This window comes from Podarcis tiliguerta (assembly GCF_965153285.1).
Source record: "Podarcis tiliguerta genome assembly, chromosome: 7".
Taxonomy (NCBI): domain Eukaryota; kingdom Metazoa; phylum Chordata; class Lepidosauria; order Squamata; family Lacertidae; genus Podarcis; species Podarcis tiliguerta.
This window is the reverse complement of record NC_139540.1, coordinates 60,546,583-60,565,014: the sequence shown is the minus strand read 5'-3', so window position 1 is coordinate 60,565,014 and position 18,432 is coordinate 60,546,583. Positions and strand designations below refer to the sequence as shown.

General features: G+C 44.5%; 1 protein-coding gene across 2 annotated transcripts in view; it reads right to left on the bottom strand.

The window, feature by feature from the left end:
• Positions 1-17,834, bottom strand: part of NEDD9 (neural precursor cell expressed, developmentally down-regulated 9) — a 70,393-nt gene extending 52,559 nt beyond the window's left edge. Inside the window, exon 1 of one of the 2 annotated variants that reach the window (XM_083449360.1) lies at positions 17,664-17,834. Coding sequence is in view for 1 of the 2 variants with exons in the window: in XM_083449359.1 (XP_083305485.1) it covers positions 8,404-8,415 (12 nt within the window). In the remaining variant the exon portion in view is untranslated. Of the gene's footprint in view, positions 1-8,403; positions 8,630-17,663 lie in introns of those variants that run through there. The other variant, XM_083449359.1, reaches the window with a different exon arrangement.
• Positions 17,835-18,432: the final 598 nt, after the last annotated feature.

Below are 18,432 nucleotides of genomic sequence, written 5' to 3'. Positions count from 1 at the left end.
TCTGCCCTGAAACTGGTGAATCAAGAAGAGATAGCTCAAGTGACATCATCATCGTTGTTGTTGTTAGGAGGACTGCTGAAAATTGAGGGTCTTTAGGCTGAAAGGTTGGAGCATTGCAACAGAGCTTGTAGAGCACACGCAGAAAGTATAGATCCCCAGGTTCACTCCTTGACACCTCCAGCTAAGCAGAGACGGGAGGGCTAGGAAAGGGCTTCTTAAACAGTAGGCTGGTTTCTACACGCATTCACACACCCCTCTCTGTCCTCCATTCAAGCCAGAAGGAGGTGTTATCAGAATCCAGGGATACTGGAGAAGAATACAAATTAGGCCTGGTAGAGTTTTGAAGACCAGCAGAGAGGCCTGGATGGTAGTGTTTGGCCCCCAGGCATTCAGCTCCTCACTCTTGGACTACACTGACCAGCACTGACTCTCCAGGGCTTCACAGAGCAGGATTTCCTAGCGATGCCAGCGACTGCAAACAAAACCTTTTGTAGTTGTCCCTTTCTCTCTTGGAAGATGCTGCAGGTTTGTCCTATGGCTGCCCATCATGGTGAAGCAGGAAGCACCTTCAGCACTATCCTGGGTTTGGATGACATGCTAAGCCAAACCGTGGATTAGCCGTTGGCCCTGCATGAACCTAAAAAGCTCCAGCAGGGAACAGTGAATGCCACGTCCTCCTTGGGAGAACCATGTTTGCAAGATCACTGTGGGTCACACCCTGGCTCAGCATAACACATGGACCAGACCTTAGAGAGGCTTGGTAGGGCACAGTTTCAGAACTCCTCCACCCGGTGCTTCCTAAAAATCACAGCGGTCAGGTCCTTGTTTGAAAAGGCTTCATTCTATAAAGTCCTCTTCTGCTTTGGCCTTAAGGTCTGTTCACAGTACACTGGCAATGAACAGGGGTGAGGAGAGGGCTTGTAACAGGCGGGTGTTAATTACAGCAACAGGGCTATTTAAAACACTGATGATTTGAAGTCTTTTCAAAATCCCAATTTGTTATCTACAAATCACCTTTTAAACAAATGCTAATCCCTCCCCCTTCTCTAATGGGGCATTTTAAAAAAGAGAGACTCATTCACATATTTCTTAACTGAAAGATGTGTAGTGATATGTTATTTCATTTTTAAAGAAGAAGAAGAAGAAGAGTTTGGATTTGATATCCCGCCTTTCACTCCCTCTAACGAGTCTCAAAGCGGCTAACATTCTCCTTTCCCTTCCTCCCCCACAACAAACACTCTGTGAGGTGAGTGGGGCTGAGAGACTTCAGAGAAGTGTGACTAGCCCAAGGTCACCCAGCAGCTGCATATGGAGGAGCGGAGACGCGAACCCGGTTCCCTCAGATTACGAGACTACCGCTCTTAACCACTACACCACACTGGCTCTCACAAAGATAAAATAGGTAAAAAATATACCTGCAATTACTCGCTGCTATTAGTCATTTCTTTCCAATTTCATGCCTACAGCTTGGTTGACTGAAATCTGTTTCAATACGATCATGGAATTTTAGAGTTGGAAAGAACCTTACAGGCCATCTAGCCCAGTCCCCCTGCTCCATACAAGAATCTGCAACCACAACAAGGGAGAAGAAATCATTTCCAGTCCAACGTCCTTATTCTGTTCCAGGCAACCAGTTGAACCATGTGCTAGTGGTGGGCGGAGCCAGAGGCAAAGGCAGGTGGAGCGACACATGTAAATTTTGCCTTTGAACAGTAGGCTAGTCTCTAAGAGACCTTATCAGAGTTCAAGGATGTGTTCCAGGTAGACAAAAAAACTTGGGGTTTGAAGCAGTGCCAGTGAGGGGAGTAGCCTGGGGAGAGGGGGAGAACATTCCAAGGGCCAGAAAGAGATGTCTCAGGGGGCACATTTGCCTCCCTGGCATGAGGCTCCCCACCCCTGAATTAGAGCATCCCTGAGAGACAGCCATCCTCTAGTGAAGGAGAGCTCACCACCTCGCAAGGCCATTTGTTCCGCTTCTGAGCAACTCTTACTGTCGGTTTCTCCTAATATTTAGCTGAAATCTGCTTCCTTGCCATCGCCCACCAGCTGGATTCAGTCCTGCCGTCTGCCGCAAGGGAAAGCAAGCCTGCTTCATCTTCTGCATGATAGCCCTTCAGATATTAGATGGCCATCATGTCTCTCCTTAACCTTCTCTTCTCCAGATTATAATCTACCCAGCTTCTCCAACTCTTCCTCACAAGATGGACCACATCCCTCCAGCCTCTCTGGATGCAAGATTATATGTGCTCTCTGATTACTTTGCCATAGGCTATGCCATGGGCGTGGCCAAGGGGGGGAAGGGAAGGGCAGCTGTCCCCCCCCCAAGTCAATAAAAATACATGGCTAACTGAGGTTCTCCCCCCCCCCAACAAAAATCCTGGCTACACCCATGGGTTACGCGCCACTGCCAGTAGAGCTGTGCCAGCATCTCTAAGGCAACAGAAGAGTTGTTCCATTGTGGCATCCTTCTAAAATGGCATATAGACACCCGTGGGAAATTTGTCGTTCAGGCCATTTTGTTTAAGCTGAGAAGCAGCTGTGGTCAGGGATGTGGGGGACCACACCCATAAACTGGCCCTCTGAGGCATTTCTCCTCAGCCAGTTTGCCATTTAAAGGAATTTGTGTGCAGGCCATTGAAGCTCGGGCTCTGCTGCCTTTCATTGGTTTCCTCCTCTGGCCAGACACTTTCTGGCAACTGCCCGTCCTGGTGGCTGCCTCTGTTTCTCGGAATGCAGAGCTCAGAGCCGCTTCCCAAGTTACAATTTTCTGCCTTGGGCCTCCACCCACAAGTCACTCCCATCAGAAAAAATTATAGGGCAGGGAGGACTTATTTGCCAAGGTCTATGCACATCAGTCTTTGGCACACAAAGGGGCATGGGGGGAAAGGCTTCGAGAAATGCACAGATATATTTCCAATGCTTCTGACAACTTGGGCCTTAACCAATGTGATGGACTCTGAGGTGCTACAGCAAAGACCCTTTGTTGCCGTGACAGAAGGAAGACAGCTAGCTCTCGTTATTTCAATGGGATGGAATGTTCTTGGGAATGAAGCTCAAACGTGGCAGGTGGTTCTCAACAGTGCAAACCTGGAAGTTAATTCTCCGATGGTGCAACTAGGAAAACTGCCCCCCAGGGAACCTCAGCTGTGGTACCCAACTCTTATTATGCCTTACAGCAGGCACGTCCAACATGTACATCATGATCTATCGGTAGATCACTGGATGTCTGTGGTAGATCACCGGCTCCCCCCAAAGAAGACAAACAACTTTGGCCCCCAACAACTTCGACCTGAACCCCCCAAAATGGGGTAGATCATTGCCAGTTTTTAACTGTGAGAAGATCGCAGTCTCTTGGAAGTTGGCCACCCCTGCCTTACAGGACGGGTGGAGACTCTCGGGCCTGAAGGTGAACTGCATCCTTCCAGGCCTCTCTACTTGGCCCTAGAATACTCTCCAAATTTGGTCGGATTGTGTCCTAGAACTCTGATCATGCCTCCTCCTTGTCTGGATGAAGAATACAGAGGTAGAGGGAGGTGTGGGTTTGTGTACACACTGGGCTCCTTTGGGAAGAAAGGCAGGATGTATAATTAATTAATTAATTAATTAAAACTACCCTACTGCACAAGGACGTGGGTGGCGCTGTGGGTTAAACCACAGACCCTAGGACTTGCTGATCAGAAGGTTGGCAGTTCGAATCCCCGCGACGGGGTGAGCTCCGGTTGCTCGGTCCCTGCTCCTGCCAACCTAGCAGTTCAAAAGCACGTCAAAGTGCAAGTAGATAAATAGGTACCACTCCGGCGGGAAGGTAAATGGCGTTTCCGTGCCCTGCTCTGGTTCGCCAGAAGCGGCTTAGTCATGCTAGCCACATGACCCGGAAGCTGTACGCCGGCTCCCTCAGCCAGTAAAGCGAGATGAGCGCCGCAACCCCAGAGTCAGTCACGACTGGACCTAATGGTCAGGGGTCCCTTTACCTTTTACCCTACTGCACAGAGGAAAAATTTACGCTTGCTCTTCCATCCACTTTTGCCTCTGGCAACACCCACCATCAGCCCCTGGAAAGCTGTCCAGAAGAGAATGTGGCCCTTTGGCTGAAAAGGGTTCCCTACCTCCACATTACAAGTATTCAAACGTCTACTAAATTATACACAAAGTGCAATGTATGGGAGTGGGGAGATTAATACTGCTGTGTATCAATGATGTTTCAAGATTTTGTTGGAAAGCATAATATACTCAGCTTATTGCCCAGCAGGTGAATCTTTGTAACATGCTCAGGCCAACTATCCATCTTATCAAGTGTCTATTTTTAAGTAATCAAAGCTTTGTTATTAGGAAAACAACAATTGTTTATTAAAATAGTAGGCATTTATGTCACACAACAGTGGAAACTCTAGGATTACAACTCCAGGACATCAGAAAGGATGTAGGGAAATTGTTGGAACATGTGTATTCTTGCAAGCTGTAAAATGTATGCTTCAGAGAAGTGTCCAGATTTTGCCATTCAGAATGAATTTGAGGAAAGTGATTGGTATCATGACTTTGATGACCAGCAATTTGATCCAGACCAACCTAATGAGCTCTATACCTGAGCAAGACTTTGAAGTCTTGCAGCCAAACCAATTCTCTATCCATTAAACAACAAGGGGTATTCATTTTGTTATGCAAACAAAAGAAGAAAAAAATAATAATAAATGACAGGACATAAAATAAGCAATATATTAAATGCTGGCTGTTTGCCTTGCTTTTAAGAAAGGCAATAGAAGTAGTTTTTCAAGTTACATCAACTTTGATAAACGGTTTTAAGTTTGTAGTAGTATTAGTGAAATCTATAGAATTACTCCAGGGTGAATGATTTGTGGACTTCAGCTTAAGAATGTTAGCCTTGGGTAAACTGTTTAAATAAATACTTCAGGCTCCCTAAGAAATGTAAACAAACTAGTTTACCAGGAAGGTTTTATAGATGCAAAAATCTTCTGATTTTATGGTTTGCCTGCTCGCTGGCACAAAAGAAGTCTGGCCTGCTCCATCTAAGAGATTACATAGTATTCAGTCAGTCAGTCAGCATTCAGTCATCTGAATTAAATTACTCATTTCACATGCACTCAGTGTTTTGAAGGAGACTGCATCTATATATGAAACAGGACCGTCGCTTTTGGCAGTGCGGGAAGGATAAAAAAGGGATAACCAGAAATGTCAAGGTGATTTTATAATCCCAAAGGGATTACGGTGCAATTAAGGCAGAGTATCCCATACCCAGTTGAAGCCAACAGCAAAATGTTCCTTGATCTCAGTAGCTGGGCAGGTACATGGGCCTCACATTTCCTTTCAAAACACTGTTTATAAGTGGGTGTATTTCTGAACTGAGGCTGGTTGAGATCCTGACAGCTTTCAAAGAGTAGCACTAAGTCAGAGGTCCTTGCTCCTTGCTCCCTGTATCTTCCATCCGTGCAATGGGAACTGAGGAAACGGCAGGATTGCTGGTAGCCACGAAGAATAGTCAATATATTTCTTCCAAAATTACTTAGAAGCCAATATTTGTAAGCCCCTTCCTTTTCTCCCAGAGTTGGTACTATCTACTCCCTACCCAGGTTCATACCTCAACAGATGTTCTACTGCTGACCACCAGAACCTGCTACCTACCCAATTGCCCTCTCCAAGACTCCAAGTTCACAATTCCACCTGCTCACTTGCCTGGCTGTTGATCCAGGTCTCACTCCTCCATTTGTGAACCTTGGAAAGCTTTCCTAGCAGTGCCATGCAGCGCTTCAAGCAGAGCTAGGCCTAAACACCCTTTAAATTTATCATCCTAGGTCAGGGGCATTGTGGGAAATGAAAATGGTGGCCAGATTCAACCATGTGACACTGCTCAGAGTGGCGGGCCATTTAAAAAAATAATAATAGTGAAGGGAGGGAGCCAAGGTAGATGCTGTCAGCTGCCCACCTATGCCAGGTGCTGCCACCAGCCCTGAATCTGGTTGCAAAGAAAGAGAATGAGCAAATCCTGGGGCTAGCACTGTGAGACATCTCTCAGGAAAAGAACTGCTATCAGCACTGCCCTAAATTCAAGTTTTTAGTTGCCTTTCAAGATCTTCTTCCACAGCCTATCACTGTTTAACCCAAATCTTCTATAGCAATCCTAAACTTGGGCCCATCATTCATGAGATTCAGTCCTAAATTCCCCTGCGGCATGCAGGAAATTCTGAGAAGGTTCGTGTATACTATTACAGTTAAGAATTAGTGTACCTCCAGGCATGAATTATCATTATGACTATTTGCTACCCTATTTATTTTTGCATTCTAGAGGCTATAATCATAGGCATGGAGCTATGCATTGTACAGTCATATAGTAAGAGCACCACTTGTGGCCAAATTAACTCATAACATTATAAATAGTTACAAACTTCGACTTGGAAGGTAAAGAACTTCCTTCACTCTTTTGGTTTCATGTTGACCTTGACAGGTTTCCTTTTTCTTGGCAGAGGAACAACCTTTCCTTCCCTCCCCCTCCCCTCTGAGTCCAACAAAACAAGATTGCAGTAGATGCTATTTGCTGATCTGATGCCCCGGGGTATTCTTGTACCAAGCACACATATTTTTAATCAGTATAGAGCTGTGACTGACTGCAAGGAGCCAATCACGAAAGCTCTGAAACAGAATTCCTTTAGAAAGAGCTCTGCAAAGTTCAATCTCTTTCCTAGTTTAACTTGAAAGAGTTTTCCTAGACCCCTGGGAGACGGAGGAATACAGGGGTCACTGCTACCAAATACTTGTCCAGATTGTTGCTCAGAGCTACCTAAAGAATTGTGTACAATGCACACATTCCCAAGTAAAGTCCTACTGATTTCAGTTGTCTTTACTCCCTTGCAAGCATGCACACAGGATCACAGCCCGAATGTGGCTTTTTAAGACGACTAGAATGAACTCTATAAACTAAGCAAACTGGAAAGGGGAAAATGCAAGACAACAATGCATTCCAAGTGACTGAAATGTGCAGGATTCTGGCTACACTTTTTTTGTATTAATGGGTAACATCTCTGCAGCAGGAATCCCATTAAATCAACATGTGAGCCCTCTTGCTAAAAGTACAGGTCTAGAATTTTATATTTCATCAAACTCTGTTTGCCCCATTTTGTAAAGCACTCATCCTTCAAAGTGTCCAAGCTGGTGAACAACATGGGGACAGTCCCTTCTTATCCTCATAACTAGGCAGACATACAGGGACTGGCCCACAGGCAGCCAGTGTGGTGATTGGTTAAGTAGAAGGAACTTGAACCCAGATCTCATTGGTCCACTGCACTAAGTTTTTAAAACTGGTTCTTTAACAGGAACTGAGATGTTTCATACTTTATCAAAGCAATTCCATTACGTGATGGAAGGAAATCTTTTCAGATCTTCTGCACAGATTTGCATGCAAAATGGGGAGAAATCCAAGCCCAAGTCAACAGCTAAGCCTTATGCTGACATCTAAATATTTTCTATCCAGCCAACATAATCCCCATCTCATCCTGATTTCTGAAGGAAAGAAGAACAGGCTATCTTGCTTTGGTCACTCAGAAAAACCCTCTGATACACCTTTTCTGAAAATTATTTTTATCACTGACTGTAAACGACATCCTCTTCTCAGTTATCTATTATTCAATGATATCTCTGCTGGCAAAGGTTTAAATTGCTCCACAACAGTTTTCTTTTAACCCATTGTTTCACACACACCCCAAAAGGTACCCACACATATTTGTATCCCAAAAAGGATTCGAAGAGCTTCAAAAGGAGGTAATAAAATCTCAAGTGTCTCATTTACTTTGAAATATTAACTTTGAGGCTGCAGTCCCACTGAACTCAATGGGTCTTACTTCCATAGGGCTGAGCTGCTGTTTCGGTCTTTCTCCCTGAAAGGGCAGCCTTACTCTGGAGTAAGCGAGCGAGGCTGCTCTACAAGTAAGGAGCTAGAGGAAGAGACGGCGTTAACTGTCTTGCAGATCAACAGCGGATGAGAAAATATCGAGCTTGTCAGAGGCATAGTTGAGGCTGGTTAGAAGTTTTCAAACCGCAACAAAACTCTCCCCTCCAAAACACAAAATAAAAACTGGTTGCTAGCAAGGACTAAACGCAGTCACTCACTCGACTCGACTTTTTGTTTTTGCTTTTAAATTCAAGAGACCTACTGAACACAACTGAGACACCGCTGGAGAAGTTTGGAAAAGTTTCCCGACAGATCCTTAACTTTGGCTCGACCCTGAATCCAAGCACCGAGGCGGGTCAGGCTCGCGTCATTCCCCGCTCTGCCAATACATCTTCCGGAGCAGGAAAAGTACATGCACAACTTTTGCCCGTCCCACGCGCGTTTTCTGCCCCACGCACGAAAAAAAGGGGAAGAACAAAGTTTTTCAAAGCAACCCATCTTCTTACCTTGTACTTCATTCTCGCAGGCCTGGGGCAGGGAGTGGAAGAGGCGCTCCCTTTTGGACAAGTCAGTCCCACCACCTCGAGCCCGGGCGGGTTTTATACTCCATTGACCGCCGCTTGCAATCGAAAACGAAAACAGCCGCCTGCAAGCTCCGGCCGCGGCGACGGTGCTGCTGAGCTGCGTTTTGCCAGCGACTCTGAGCTCGCTGCTTTGCTAGCTCGCTGGCTAACCGCGGCGCTCATTTGCATAGTTTCCCGCTATTGGCTAGAGAGCCAGACGCGCTGCGGAGGAGGGCAACGCCCCCTACGCGCCGCCTTCTGAATGAAATCTTCGTGTAACACGCGTTGCTCCCGCCCGGAGTAAAACGTGGGAAAGGCGCTGAACGTTCTTCTTGTAAAATAATCTCGCATCCTGGGCGTAGGTAAGGGGGGGGTAGCAGCTGCGGCAGCTGTTCTCCCCTCCCTTAATCAAGTGAAACAATACACATACTTAACTGACCAATCACGTCGGTTCTGCCCCCCCAAAAGTCCTGTGCCCCCCAAAGTCCTGGCTACACCCATGTCTCAAATATAAGAGATTGGAGCCCAAGTGAGGTCCGACACCGGATTCACTAAAAAACTTCTCACGACCCCCCATAGGCTCTGCGTGAAATCGACATTTAGGACGAAATGGGGTTCTTCTATTATTTGCTGCTTCTGTTGTTCCCTATGAGATTTTGTCTCTTTATTTGCAACTTTTGTGGTGTTTGTCTGAATGTAACTAAAGGTAAAGGCTGACTCTGGGGTTGTGGTGCTCATCTCGCTTTATTGGCTGAGGGAGCTGGTGTACATGTGGCCAGCATGACTAAGCCACTTCTGGCGAACCAGAGCAGCACACAGAAACGCCGTTTACCTTCCGGAGCGGTACCTATTTATCTACTTTCACTTTGACATGCTTTCAAACTGCTCACCCCGTCACAGGTATTCGAACCGCCGACCTTCTGATCGGCAAGTCCTAGGCTCTGTGGTTTAACCCATAGTGCCACCCGCGTCCCTTATTCCTGTATCTACAACCCAGTAAAACATGTAAATTGAAAAATCATAGCTGTCTTGTTGGACTACAATTCCCATCATCCCTGGCTGTGGGTGATGGGAGTTGAAGTCCAGCAACATATGGATTCTTCAAGTCACACTCACTCTCTTACACACTTTCTCTGCTTCGGTGGAGTCCACCACCACAAACTGGGATAAGCAGTCTGGTCTGCCAACCAGAGTTGATGTAAAGGCAGTGCTCCCACCAAACCTCTGAAATTTAAAATACAAGATAGCTTTGACATTCTTCTGAGAAGCCCATCCAATGTTCCCTGTGTAAATCACTCTCCTGAGCCTGCATCCTTTTTTTCTTTCTTCATTATGTAATAATTTTTATTAAATTTTCTGTTTTACAATTTCAAATAAACATTTTACAAACCTTAAAATAACCAATGACTTCCCTTCTCCTCTTACCATGGTTCATTTTACATATCATGTGCATCCCTGCATATTTTACTATAACCATTCAAATCCATTTTCCACTTTTACATCCATCAAAAATTATTTACTCTGCTGCATTTATCTTAATACTGCCAGCGTTTTCAACTGTATACAGTTGTTTTCCAGATATTCAATAAATGCTTTCCAATCTTCTTGCTCTCTTATTATATATGTTAAATCTGCAAGTTGTGCATATTCTGTCAACTTAATTTGCCAATCCTCTTTTGTTGGGACCTCCCTCACTTTCCATTTTGGGGCTAAAAAACATGGGCCACAGTTGTTGCATACATAAATAACCTTTTCTGACACCTGGGAATTTTAGTCTGGGTTATCCCCAACAAAAGAACTCTGGGGTTTTTTTGGGGGGGGGTGTAATATTAAACATTTTTTTCCATTTATTATAAATCATTTCCCAATACCCTTTTGCCTTTCTACATGCCCTCCTGACCCTGCATCCTGATTGGAAGAGAGAAAAAGGCCAGCCTCTTGTAGGAGTGTCAGAGCTCAGCTCTGCGGTCACTAAGACAGGTCCCATGGCATGGAAGACTATCTATCCTCTTTGCCCACATAAAAATTCCAGCCTGACCAGGAAGCCTTCTTTATCTGTTTATTAAAAAAATAAAAATACCCTGCTCCTCGGATGTGAAGCTTCCGGGGTAGCTTTCAATTAGCAATACATTATTATACAATGGTCTCTGCCCTCAAGCTTACAGTCTAAAAGTTATGACACAAAAGGAACTGGGATTGGGAAGAAGAGGGGGCAGCAGAAGGAAACCTGGGCACTAGGTTTTTGCCACTAAGTGTCAGCAGTAAACCAGCCTGGTTCCCTCTGCCCAGTTTCCTATTTCTGCTTCTACTATGGTCAGTAGAAGCGGGTGGGTTGCTCTGCCTTTGCCACACAATTCTTCCTTGAAGGCAGGGCGTGTGACCTCCATCTCACCCTTGGGTCCCTGGGTGATGCATGTTGCCCTTCATATCTGCAGACCAGGCCTGGGTTGGTGGAGTCATTCTAATAGGCAGGACATCGTCTTCTCTGGAACCTGTGGCCCTCCAGATGTTGCTGTAGATGACAGCTCCCATCATCCCTGATCATTGGCCTTGGTGGCTGAGGCTGGTGGGAACTGGGGTTCAGCAACTTTGGAATGGGGGCACTGTGTTGAATACCTCTATGTTTCTGGCTCAGGAATTATCATTTGTGTAAACAGCAGAACTGCCTCTCCCAGTGGAGGCCGATCAGAAGACTGCAAGGCCAGACGGTAAATCACACAGCGGGCAGCACCTCTACAGATGGGATGTGCTGGACTCACAGGGGCCCAGAGCTGCCATACATCTTTTTAATGAATTCACATCTCACTGCAGACTAGCAGGTCTCTTGCGGCATTAGTGTCCTTCAGCACATTACTGTTGCAAGGATTGTGGAGATAATGGACGTGAAGGGCTTTGAGCATTCAGAAAGTGTTGCCATCCATGAGGATAGCCAAGGGGGGAGGGGGGCAGTCCCCCCCCCGATCCACAAAAATTATAGAAAAGCATTGGAAATACTCATTTATATGAGGTTCTGTCATTCACGCCCAGCAGAAGCCTGCCCCCTACAATATCCCATTTACAGGATATTTTTACCCATGATTTCCCAAGAAAACCTCAACAACTTTGGCTGTCCCCCCCCCCCCCCATAACCAAAATCCTGGCTACGCCCATGCTTGTACCTGCAAGGGAAACTTTTTCTTTTTAATACTGCTCTTTTGTGCGAATTCATTCCTATGCAAAACAGATGTTTTAATCGTAAAAATAAAAATACCATAAATGTGCCTTCAGCAGCTGGTGGTGGGAAAAAGCAGACTACAACCTTTCCTTTGGTCTGGCAGAAACAAAATGGAAGGAGGGATCATGGAGGGAGGCATCACCCAGCAAAACAATGCCACAAGCAGGGCTCCCCCCCCCCCCCCTACAGAAACTCAGTTCCGGCACATCTCAGGTGGGCACCATTGCCATACTAAGAGAACAAGGGAGGTGTTTGTGGTGATTTCTGGCACTTCTTTTCCCCAGTAAGCTTTAACCTTATTGCAAGGTTACTGTAAAAGGCACCTTCTTTCTCTTTACATTTCCAACATTTAATTGATTTTGATTTAGACATTTTTGCCAATCTGCTGGTATTAGGCACCATCTATACAACGTTTTCATATAATTTTCTCTTCTTTCATAGCATGCTGTAAATCTTACATCCAAATTCCACAATTGTCCCAATGCCTCCATTTCTATATTGTGACCAATATCCATTGCCCAACATATCATAGAAGATTTCACTTGTTCGTCTTTTGACGGCCAGGGCGGCTTTCCTTCTGAGATTGACGAGGCATGCGACCCCCACCTGTCTTGAGTCTACTCCAGCTGAGAAATCAGACAACTCCTCCCCAAGCTAGTGAGCCCCACCTGGGCTGTAGGTCCTTGCCTGCCTTTCATCAGAACTGACAGGTTTAAGTTCTCGGATCATGAGGTCAGCGGTGGTACGTCTCATTTCACCACTTGAGGCAAAACAGGAAGTGCCACCGTGCTCAGCCACACTACCATACCACCACCACCCATGGGACACTCACAAATGTTAACTTAAAGATCTTTTTCAGTTCATTATATATCATTTCCCAGTCAGCTGTAACCTTATTACAAGGCCACCACATATGGAGAAAGGTGTCTTCTTTCTTTTTACATTTCCAACACATATTTTTGATTTATGTATACATTTCTGACAATCTACTAGGTGTTAGGGAAGTTGCCACTGTGCTCTGCCACACTGCCCCCCACCCCCATGCTGTACCATACCCTCCAACATTACTCCGATTAAAATGGGGACATCCCATTCCATATAATTTTGCTTTTTATGTACTTAGTATGTAGAGTTGAAAGGGTCCACAAAGGGTCATCAAGTCCAACCCCCTGCAATGCAGAAATATTTTGCCCAATATGGGGCTTGAACCCATGAGCCTGAGATTAAGTGTCTCATGCTATTCCAGGATCCAGTGGCAGATGATGTGAAAGACCCTTTCCCTGAAGTGCTGCTTCCACTCAGAGTAGACAAGGCTGGGTTCGTTGGACAAATAGGCCAACCCCGTATGAAGTAGCCTTCTGTGTCCCCCCCCCCCCCAAAGCTTTTTTTAAAGCAGTAAATGTGTATTTTGCACCAACATGGTGCTACTATATGGTGTATAGCATGCACATTCTCTTCAGGGAAGGCTTTCAGCTATGGGTGTATCCTATTAACGTTAAAGACAATATATCTAAAGTGTTTCACTGAGAGAGCAAAAGCAGAGGGCGCTGCAGAGATATAGGAATATTCATTAGAACCCTGTACCATTTAAATACGCGGAAAGTATCGCCCATTACATTGCGTCTATTGGTGAGAGCCTGAAATAAAGATGGAGTATTTGTTTTAAAAATCAGACAAACTTTGACTAAAGGGGGGGGCTTTATAATTTTGAGGGACAGAAGTGCATCTTGCGAGTCTTCCTGTTCAGTTGCGAGATCTCTTCTCCCATTAACACCTTAATTGTTCTCCTTTTTTCCTTATAAGATGTTCCCATAACACCCACTCATTGTCTCCTCAGTCCAAAAATAAAAAGGCCAAAGGTTTGTTTTGCGTGGGGAAAATGTCTTATTTACATGCTGCTTAGGTGTTGGAAGGCAAACTGGTTTAAAGTGACCCCAATGCCTGGGGGTATAAAACCATGGCCAAATCGGAAAAGCCCGCTGGGTTCACGTGGGGGCAGGAGAGAGATGAGTCAAAAGTGAAACGCTGTTGCCGTTCTTTTTAACTGGGCCTCTTTATTAGGTTTAGATGATTCCTGGCCAGACATTCACTATCTTGACTGGAGGAACTCCAGCCAGACAAAATGATTTGGACTGAAAAGCCTCCAGTCTGAGTCTCAAAGCATTCCTCTGGTGAGAGAGCTCCACGTTTATTTCTTTTATTCTGACCAACTTGGACCTGCACCAGTATTTCTAAGCGCTGCAGATGGACTGGGATTGCTTCCAGTGATATAAAAATGAACAGTAAGCTGTATTGTGTTACCCGATTACTATGCACCAGGGATGGGGGGCCAGTGGCCCTTCAGTGGCTATTCAGCCAGCATGGACACAGTTTCCCCATCCCTGCTGTACAAGTATTTCAGCAGACATGGCTGGGCCTTCAGAGCAGGCTTTGCTAACCTCGTGACCGCCAAATGCTTTGCACCACAGCTGGGTGCTGCGGCTGAAAGGAATTGTAGTCCAAAACTTTGGGAGGGCATCAGGTTGGCAAAGGCAGCTCCAGAGGCTCTAGAGAAGACCAGCTATTTATCTTGATCTAGGCGTGCTCTGTCCTTTTCCATGCCCTCCAACATTTCTCCGATGAAAATAGGGACGACCTAAGGAAAAGCAGGGCATTCTAGGATCAAATCAGAAACCAGGAAGGCTTAGGTAAATCTGGGACTGTCACTGGAAAATAGGGAAACTTGGAGGGTCTGCTTTCCTTTGGACACCATATTACAGACTTGTTTGGCCAAGCATTTTATGTGGAGATATCAGATAAATAGGTACCATATCAATGTATTCACAAACCAGAATTAAACCATTCTGCACTTTGGACACTACACTCTGATTCCTACTTCCTTCCAGAGCTTTTCTTCAAGGGAGAATTACCATTCGTGTTCAAATCTCCTTCATATACTTCTCTTGGTCTAGGATAAATCTGGAATAGACAGCCTTTCCAAGTTACAGAAAGTAGACTGTGTGATGTGGTTGTGTGGATACTGTCCTTATATGGTTCAGTGACTAGTTGGCAATGGACTTAGGCTATTATGGGAGTTTCCTATGACTGCTCTCATACCCTCCAACATTTCTCAGATGAAAATAGGAACATTCTATTCTGCATCAGGAAAATACTTCCATGCTTGATCTTGCTGCACACATATGCATCTCATATATATATATATATATATATATATATATATATATATATATATATGTTACTTGAGACAATTACAACCTCTCTGCTGAACCCACCTCACAAAAAAAAAATTGTGAATGAAGGATAATGTAGAACACCTTCCACAGATAAATGGAATGAAATAAAATTTTAGCTGTAAGCTGTCTTGTGTCTCTGTCAAGGAAAAAGGCAGGAAACAACAACAACAGAAACTGTGAGAATGATCAGGAACATACCTGATAATAAATACTATTGAATTCAGTGGGATTTACTTCTGAGTAAAAAAAATGCTGAGGATTGCAGTGTAAGACTGCACAGTCCTTACCCAGTCACCTGGGAGTAAGCTCCAATGAATGCAGTGGGGCTTACTTATGAGTAGGCAGTGTAAGGCTCCATTTACAATAAAGGAATAAACACTCCAGGCATTTCCTTTAAAAAAAAGGCTGGCTGCTGAAGCATTGCAATTAAAGAATTTAAAGTGGATTGGTTACATTTTCCTTCAAAATTTTAGGAAGGGCTTCGTATGCCAGCTTCAGTTTCCTTCATTTGGTGCAGATACTTTATACAGTATTCAGTATAAACAGGAATCCGTTTTTGTACCTTCACACACACAGATAGAGCAAACACTTGTTTCAAAAATGAGGAGGGGAGGAAAAGGAAAACCAGGATATTTCAGGATCAAATCAGAAACCATCCAGGACTGTCCCAGGAAAATTGGGACACTTGGAGGGTATACTGCTCTGTCCTTGTTTAAGGAAGAGAGCAAAATTCTCACTTACAGAGACCAGCAGAGCTGGGCAAGACTGGGCAGGGGGACATATTTATTCCATCCAAGCCCCCTCCAGCACAATAGATCAGGGGGTTTGGAATGCTCTGCCATTTATGTATTTGGATTCATATCCTATATTATTCCAAGCTTTTCTAAGGCTGTCACAGCAGACCTGCAGCTATGCATTTAGCAACAAAACACATAAGTAATTTGAATAATAAGTAGAGTGTTTAAAATGTGGGACTTCACAGTATTTAAAGCTCAACATACAACAATGTCAAATACAACAATGCTGAAAATATCAAATTGCTCTCAGGGGTTGCTTTGGAATTATTTTTGTTTTCCTCTGGGCTAAAGGACTCCAGCTTAACACAGTCATTTTGATCTGCAGTGTTTCCTGAGACTTTAAAAATGTCAGAAACTGGATACAGTTTGAAAGGGACATTAGAGAATGTGAAACTACTATCCTTGCACATTAATGACAAACTAAAACAAACCTCTATAAAGGGCATATTTGTGGCTAATACAACTACTTAGGTTTTCTTAACAACCTTGTAGATGTTAATGGGTTTACAGCCCAATATTATGTTACAGGTCCCTTTTGGAAAATTTCGACTCTCTGATTTAGTAAAACTATATATAGAAAAGGATACATGGAAGGGGAAAGTACTGGAAAGTGTGTAGCTAGCAGGCCTGGTTTGTGTTGGGGTTTTTTTAAGGTGGAGAGCTTAAGCATACTGATTACAGTTTTCAGAGGTCAGGTCAATGAAGTGAAATGCCCACTAATCTCTGCTTTAACAAATAGTGAGATCTGAGATTTTTCCAGTCCTTTATTTATTTATTCAGAGTTCTTACATGCTGACTTCTATCCCAAGGTGACTTACAAAATATAATTAAAGCCACAGAGATATCTTTAAAAAACAAATATAGCAGAAACAATTAGGTAAGAAACAAATAGAACAATTACAGAAACATAAAAGCAGCAATTAAAAACCCAGCTCACCATATTCTTCATAGAATGTAGATGGCAATAAACATGATTTTAAGGTCGATCTTTAACCAAGATGGGGGCCATATTGGCTTTTTTCTGAAGTGGTAAAAGTGTGTTAACACTGCAATCCTAAAGTCATTTACTAGGAATAAGCCTCATTAAACACCATAGGGTTTTAAGATCCAGAAAACAAACCTTTTGAATATGACAGTTCATGGTGGAATCTACACACATATTAAAAAACGCTGCAAAAATACTTTTTAAAAAACTGTTTTGAAAAATACATTGAATTCTGCATAGCTCACTTTACCATCTAGAGTCATATTTGTATACTGCACTTTACAACACATTTAAAACACTTTATTTGCAGCTGTGTAGCTGAGTCCCAGGACGTGGGTGGCGCTGTGGGTTAAACCACAGAGACTAGGACTTGCCGATCAGAAGGTCGGCGGTTCGAATCCCCGCAACGGGGTGAGCTCCTGTAGCTTGGTCCCTGCTCCTGCCAACCTAGCAGTTCGAAAGCACGTCAAAGTGCAAGTAGATAAATAGGTACCGCTCTGGCGGGAAGGTAAACGGCGTTTCCGTGCGCTGCTCTGGTTCGCCAGAAGGGCTTAGTCATGCTGGCCACATGACCCAGAAGCTGTACGCCGGCTCCCTCGGCCAATAAAGTGAGATGAGCGCGGCAACCCCAGAGTCGGTCACGACTGGACCTAATGGTCAGGAGTCCCTTTACCTTTAGCTGAGTCCCATATCTGTTTTAATGCTATGATCATACACACTCCCCCCCACCATTGACTCTGTGCCAAGAGAAAGTGGCAGTGGGAGAGAGAAGCAGAGGAGAGAGTGTGACCCTCCCCACTCAGAACAATTTAAACAGATGTCCCAAATGACCATCAGCTCTAGTGGAAGAAACCCAATTTCCTATTTTGTGCTGTTGTGTGACACATAGTTCCCTGCTCTAATTCTAGATGGATAAATAAGCAAATTCCTAACATCCAACAACAATAAGAAAGATGGGTGATCATGTTACATACAGTGGTTTGCAGTCAAAATTGTGGAAGGTACATTCTCTCCTGCACCTCTTTCTTCCAGATCATTGTATGAGTTGAACAGTCAGAACCAAGAAGATAGACGTCTCCTAAACTGCGGGTCCAGTGTCTCTGCTGGGCCCACTCAGGCACAAGCCATTGTTGTTGGGAGTCAAGGAGGAATCTGAGCTATGTGGGGAAGAGAGCAGGAGGAATGGAATGGGAGGATGTGGTGTGCTGGAGCTTATTGCTTCTAATGACACTTTAAAAGATTCTTTCATTTCTGAATCAAAGCCAACTTGCTGTCGACTTCTGTGCTGAATGCTTCTTCCTTGTAGATGTGCTCCAGCAGTCAAACTGAGAATGCCAAACCTCCCACTTGTGCCAGAGGAAAAGAAAGAGTGATATTTGTGCCCATAACAGAAGCGGAGCAATAGTCTCAAAAACATGTGGCATTTTTTTAGTGTCTCTTTAGTCACATGTACCTTTGATGCAGCCCCCAATGTATTATTTTCCTTGCCCCTTGCCCAGGCTTCACTCTCTCCCCCTTGTCCACCCTGGGGAGAGCGTCCTAATTTCCTCCATCACCATCCAAATCATTGGGAAATCTGACTTCTAAAAGGGCAGAACAATGGGGCTACTGTGATACAGTCCTTGTTGAACAATGCATGAAAAGACTCAATTCATGCTCTGTTTGACTACTTTTGGGTGGAGGCGTTTTTTTGAAACACCCACGGTTAAAAAAGAAGAAGTAGAAATGGTGAACGCCCACAAC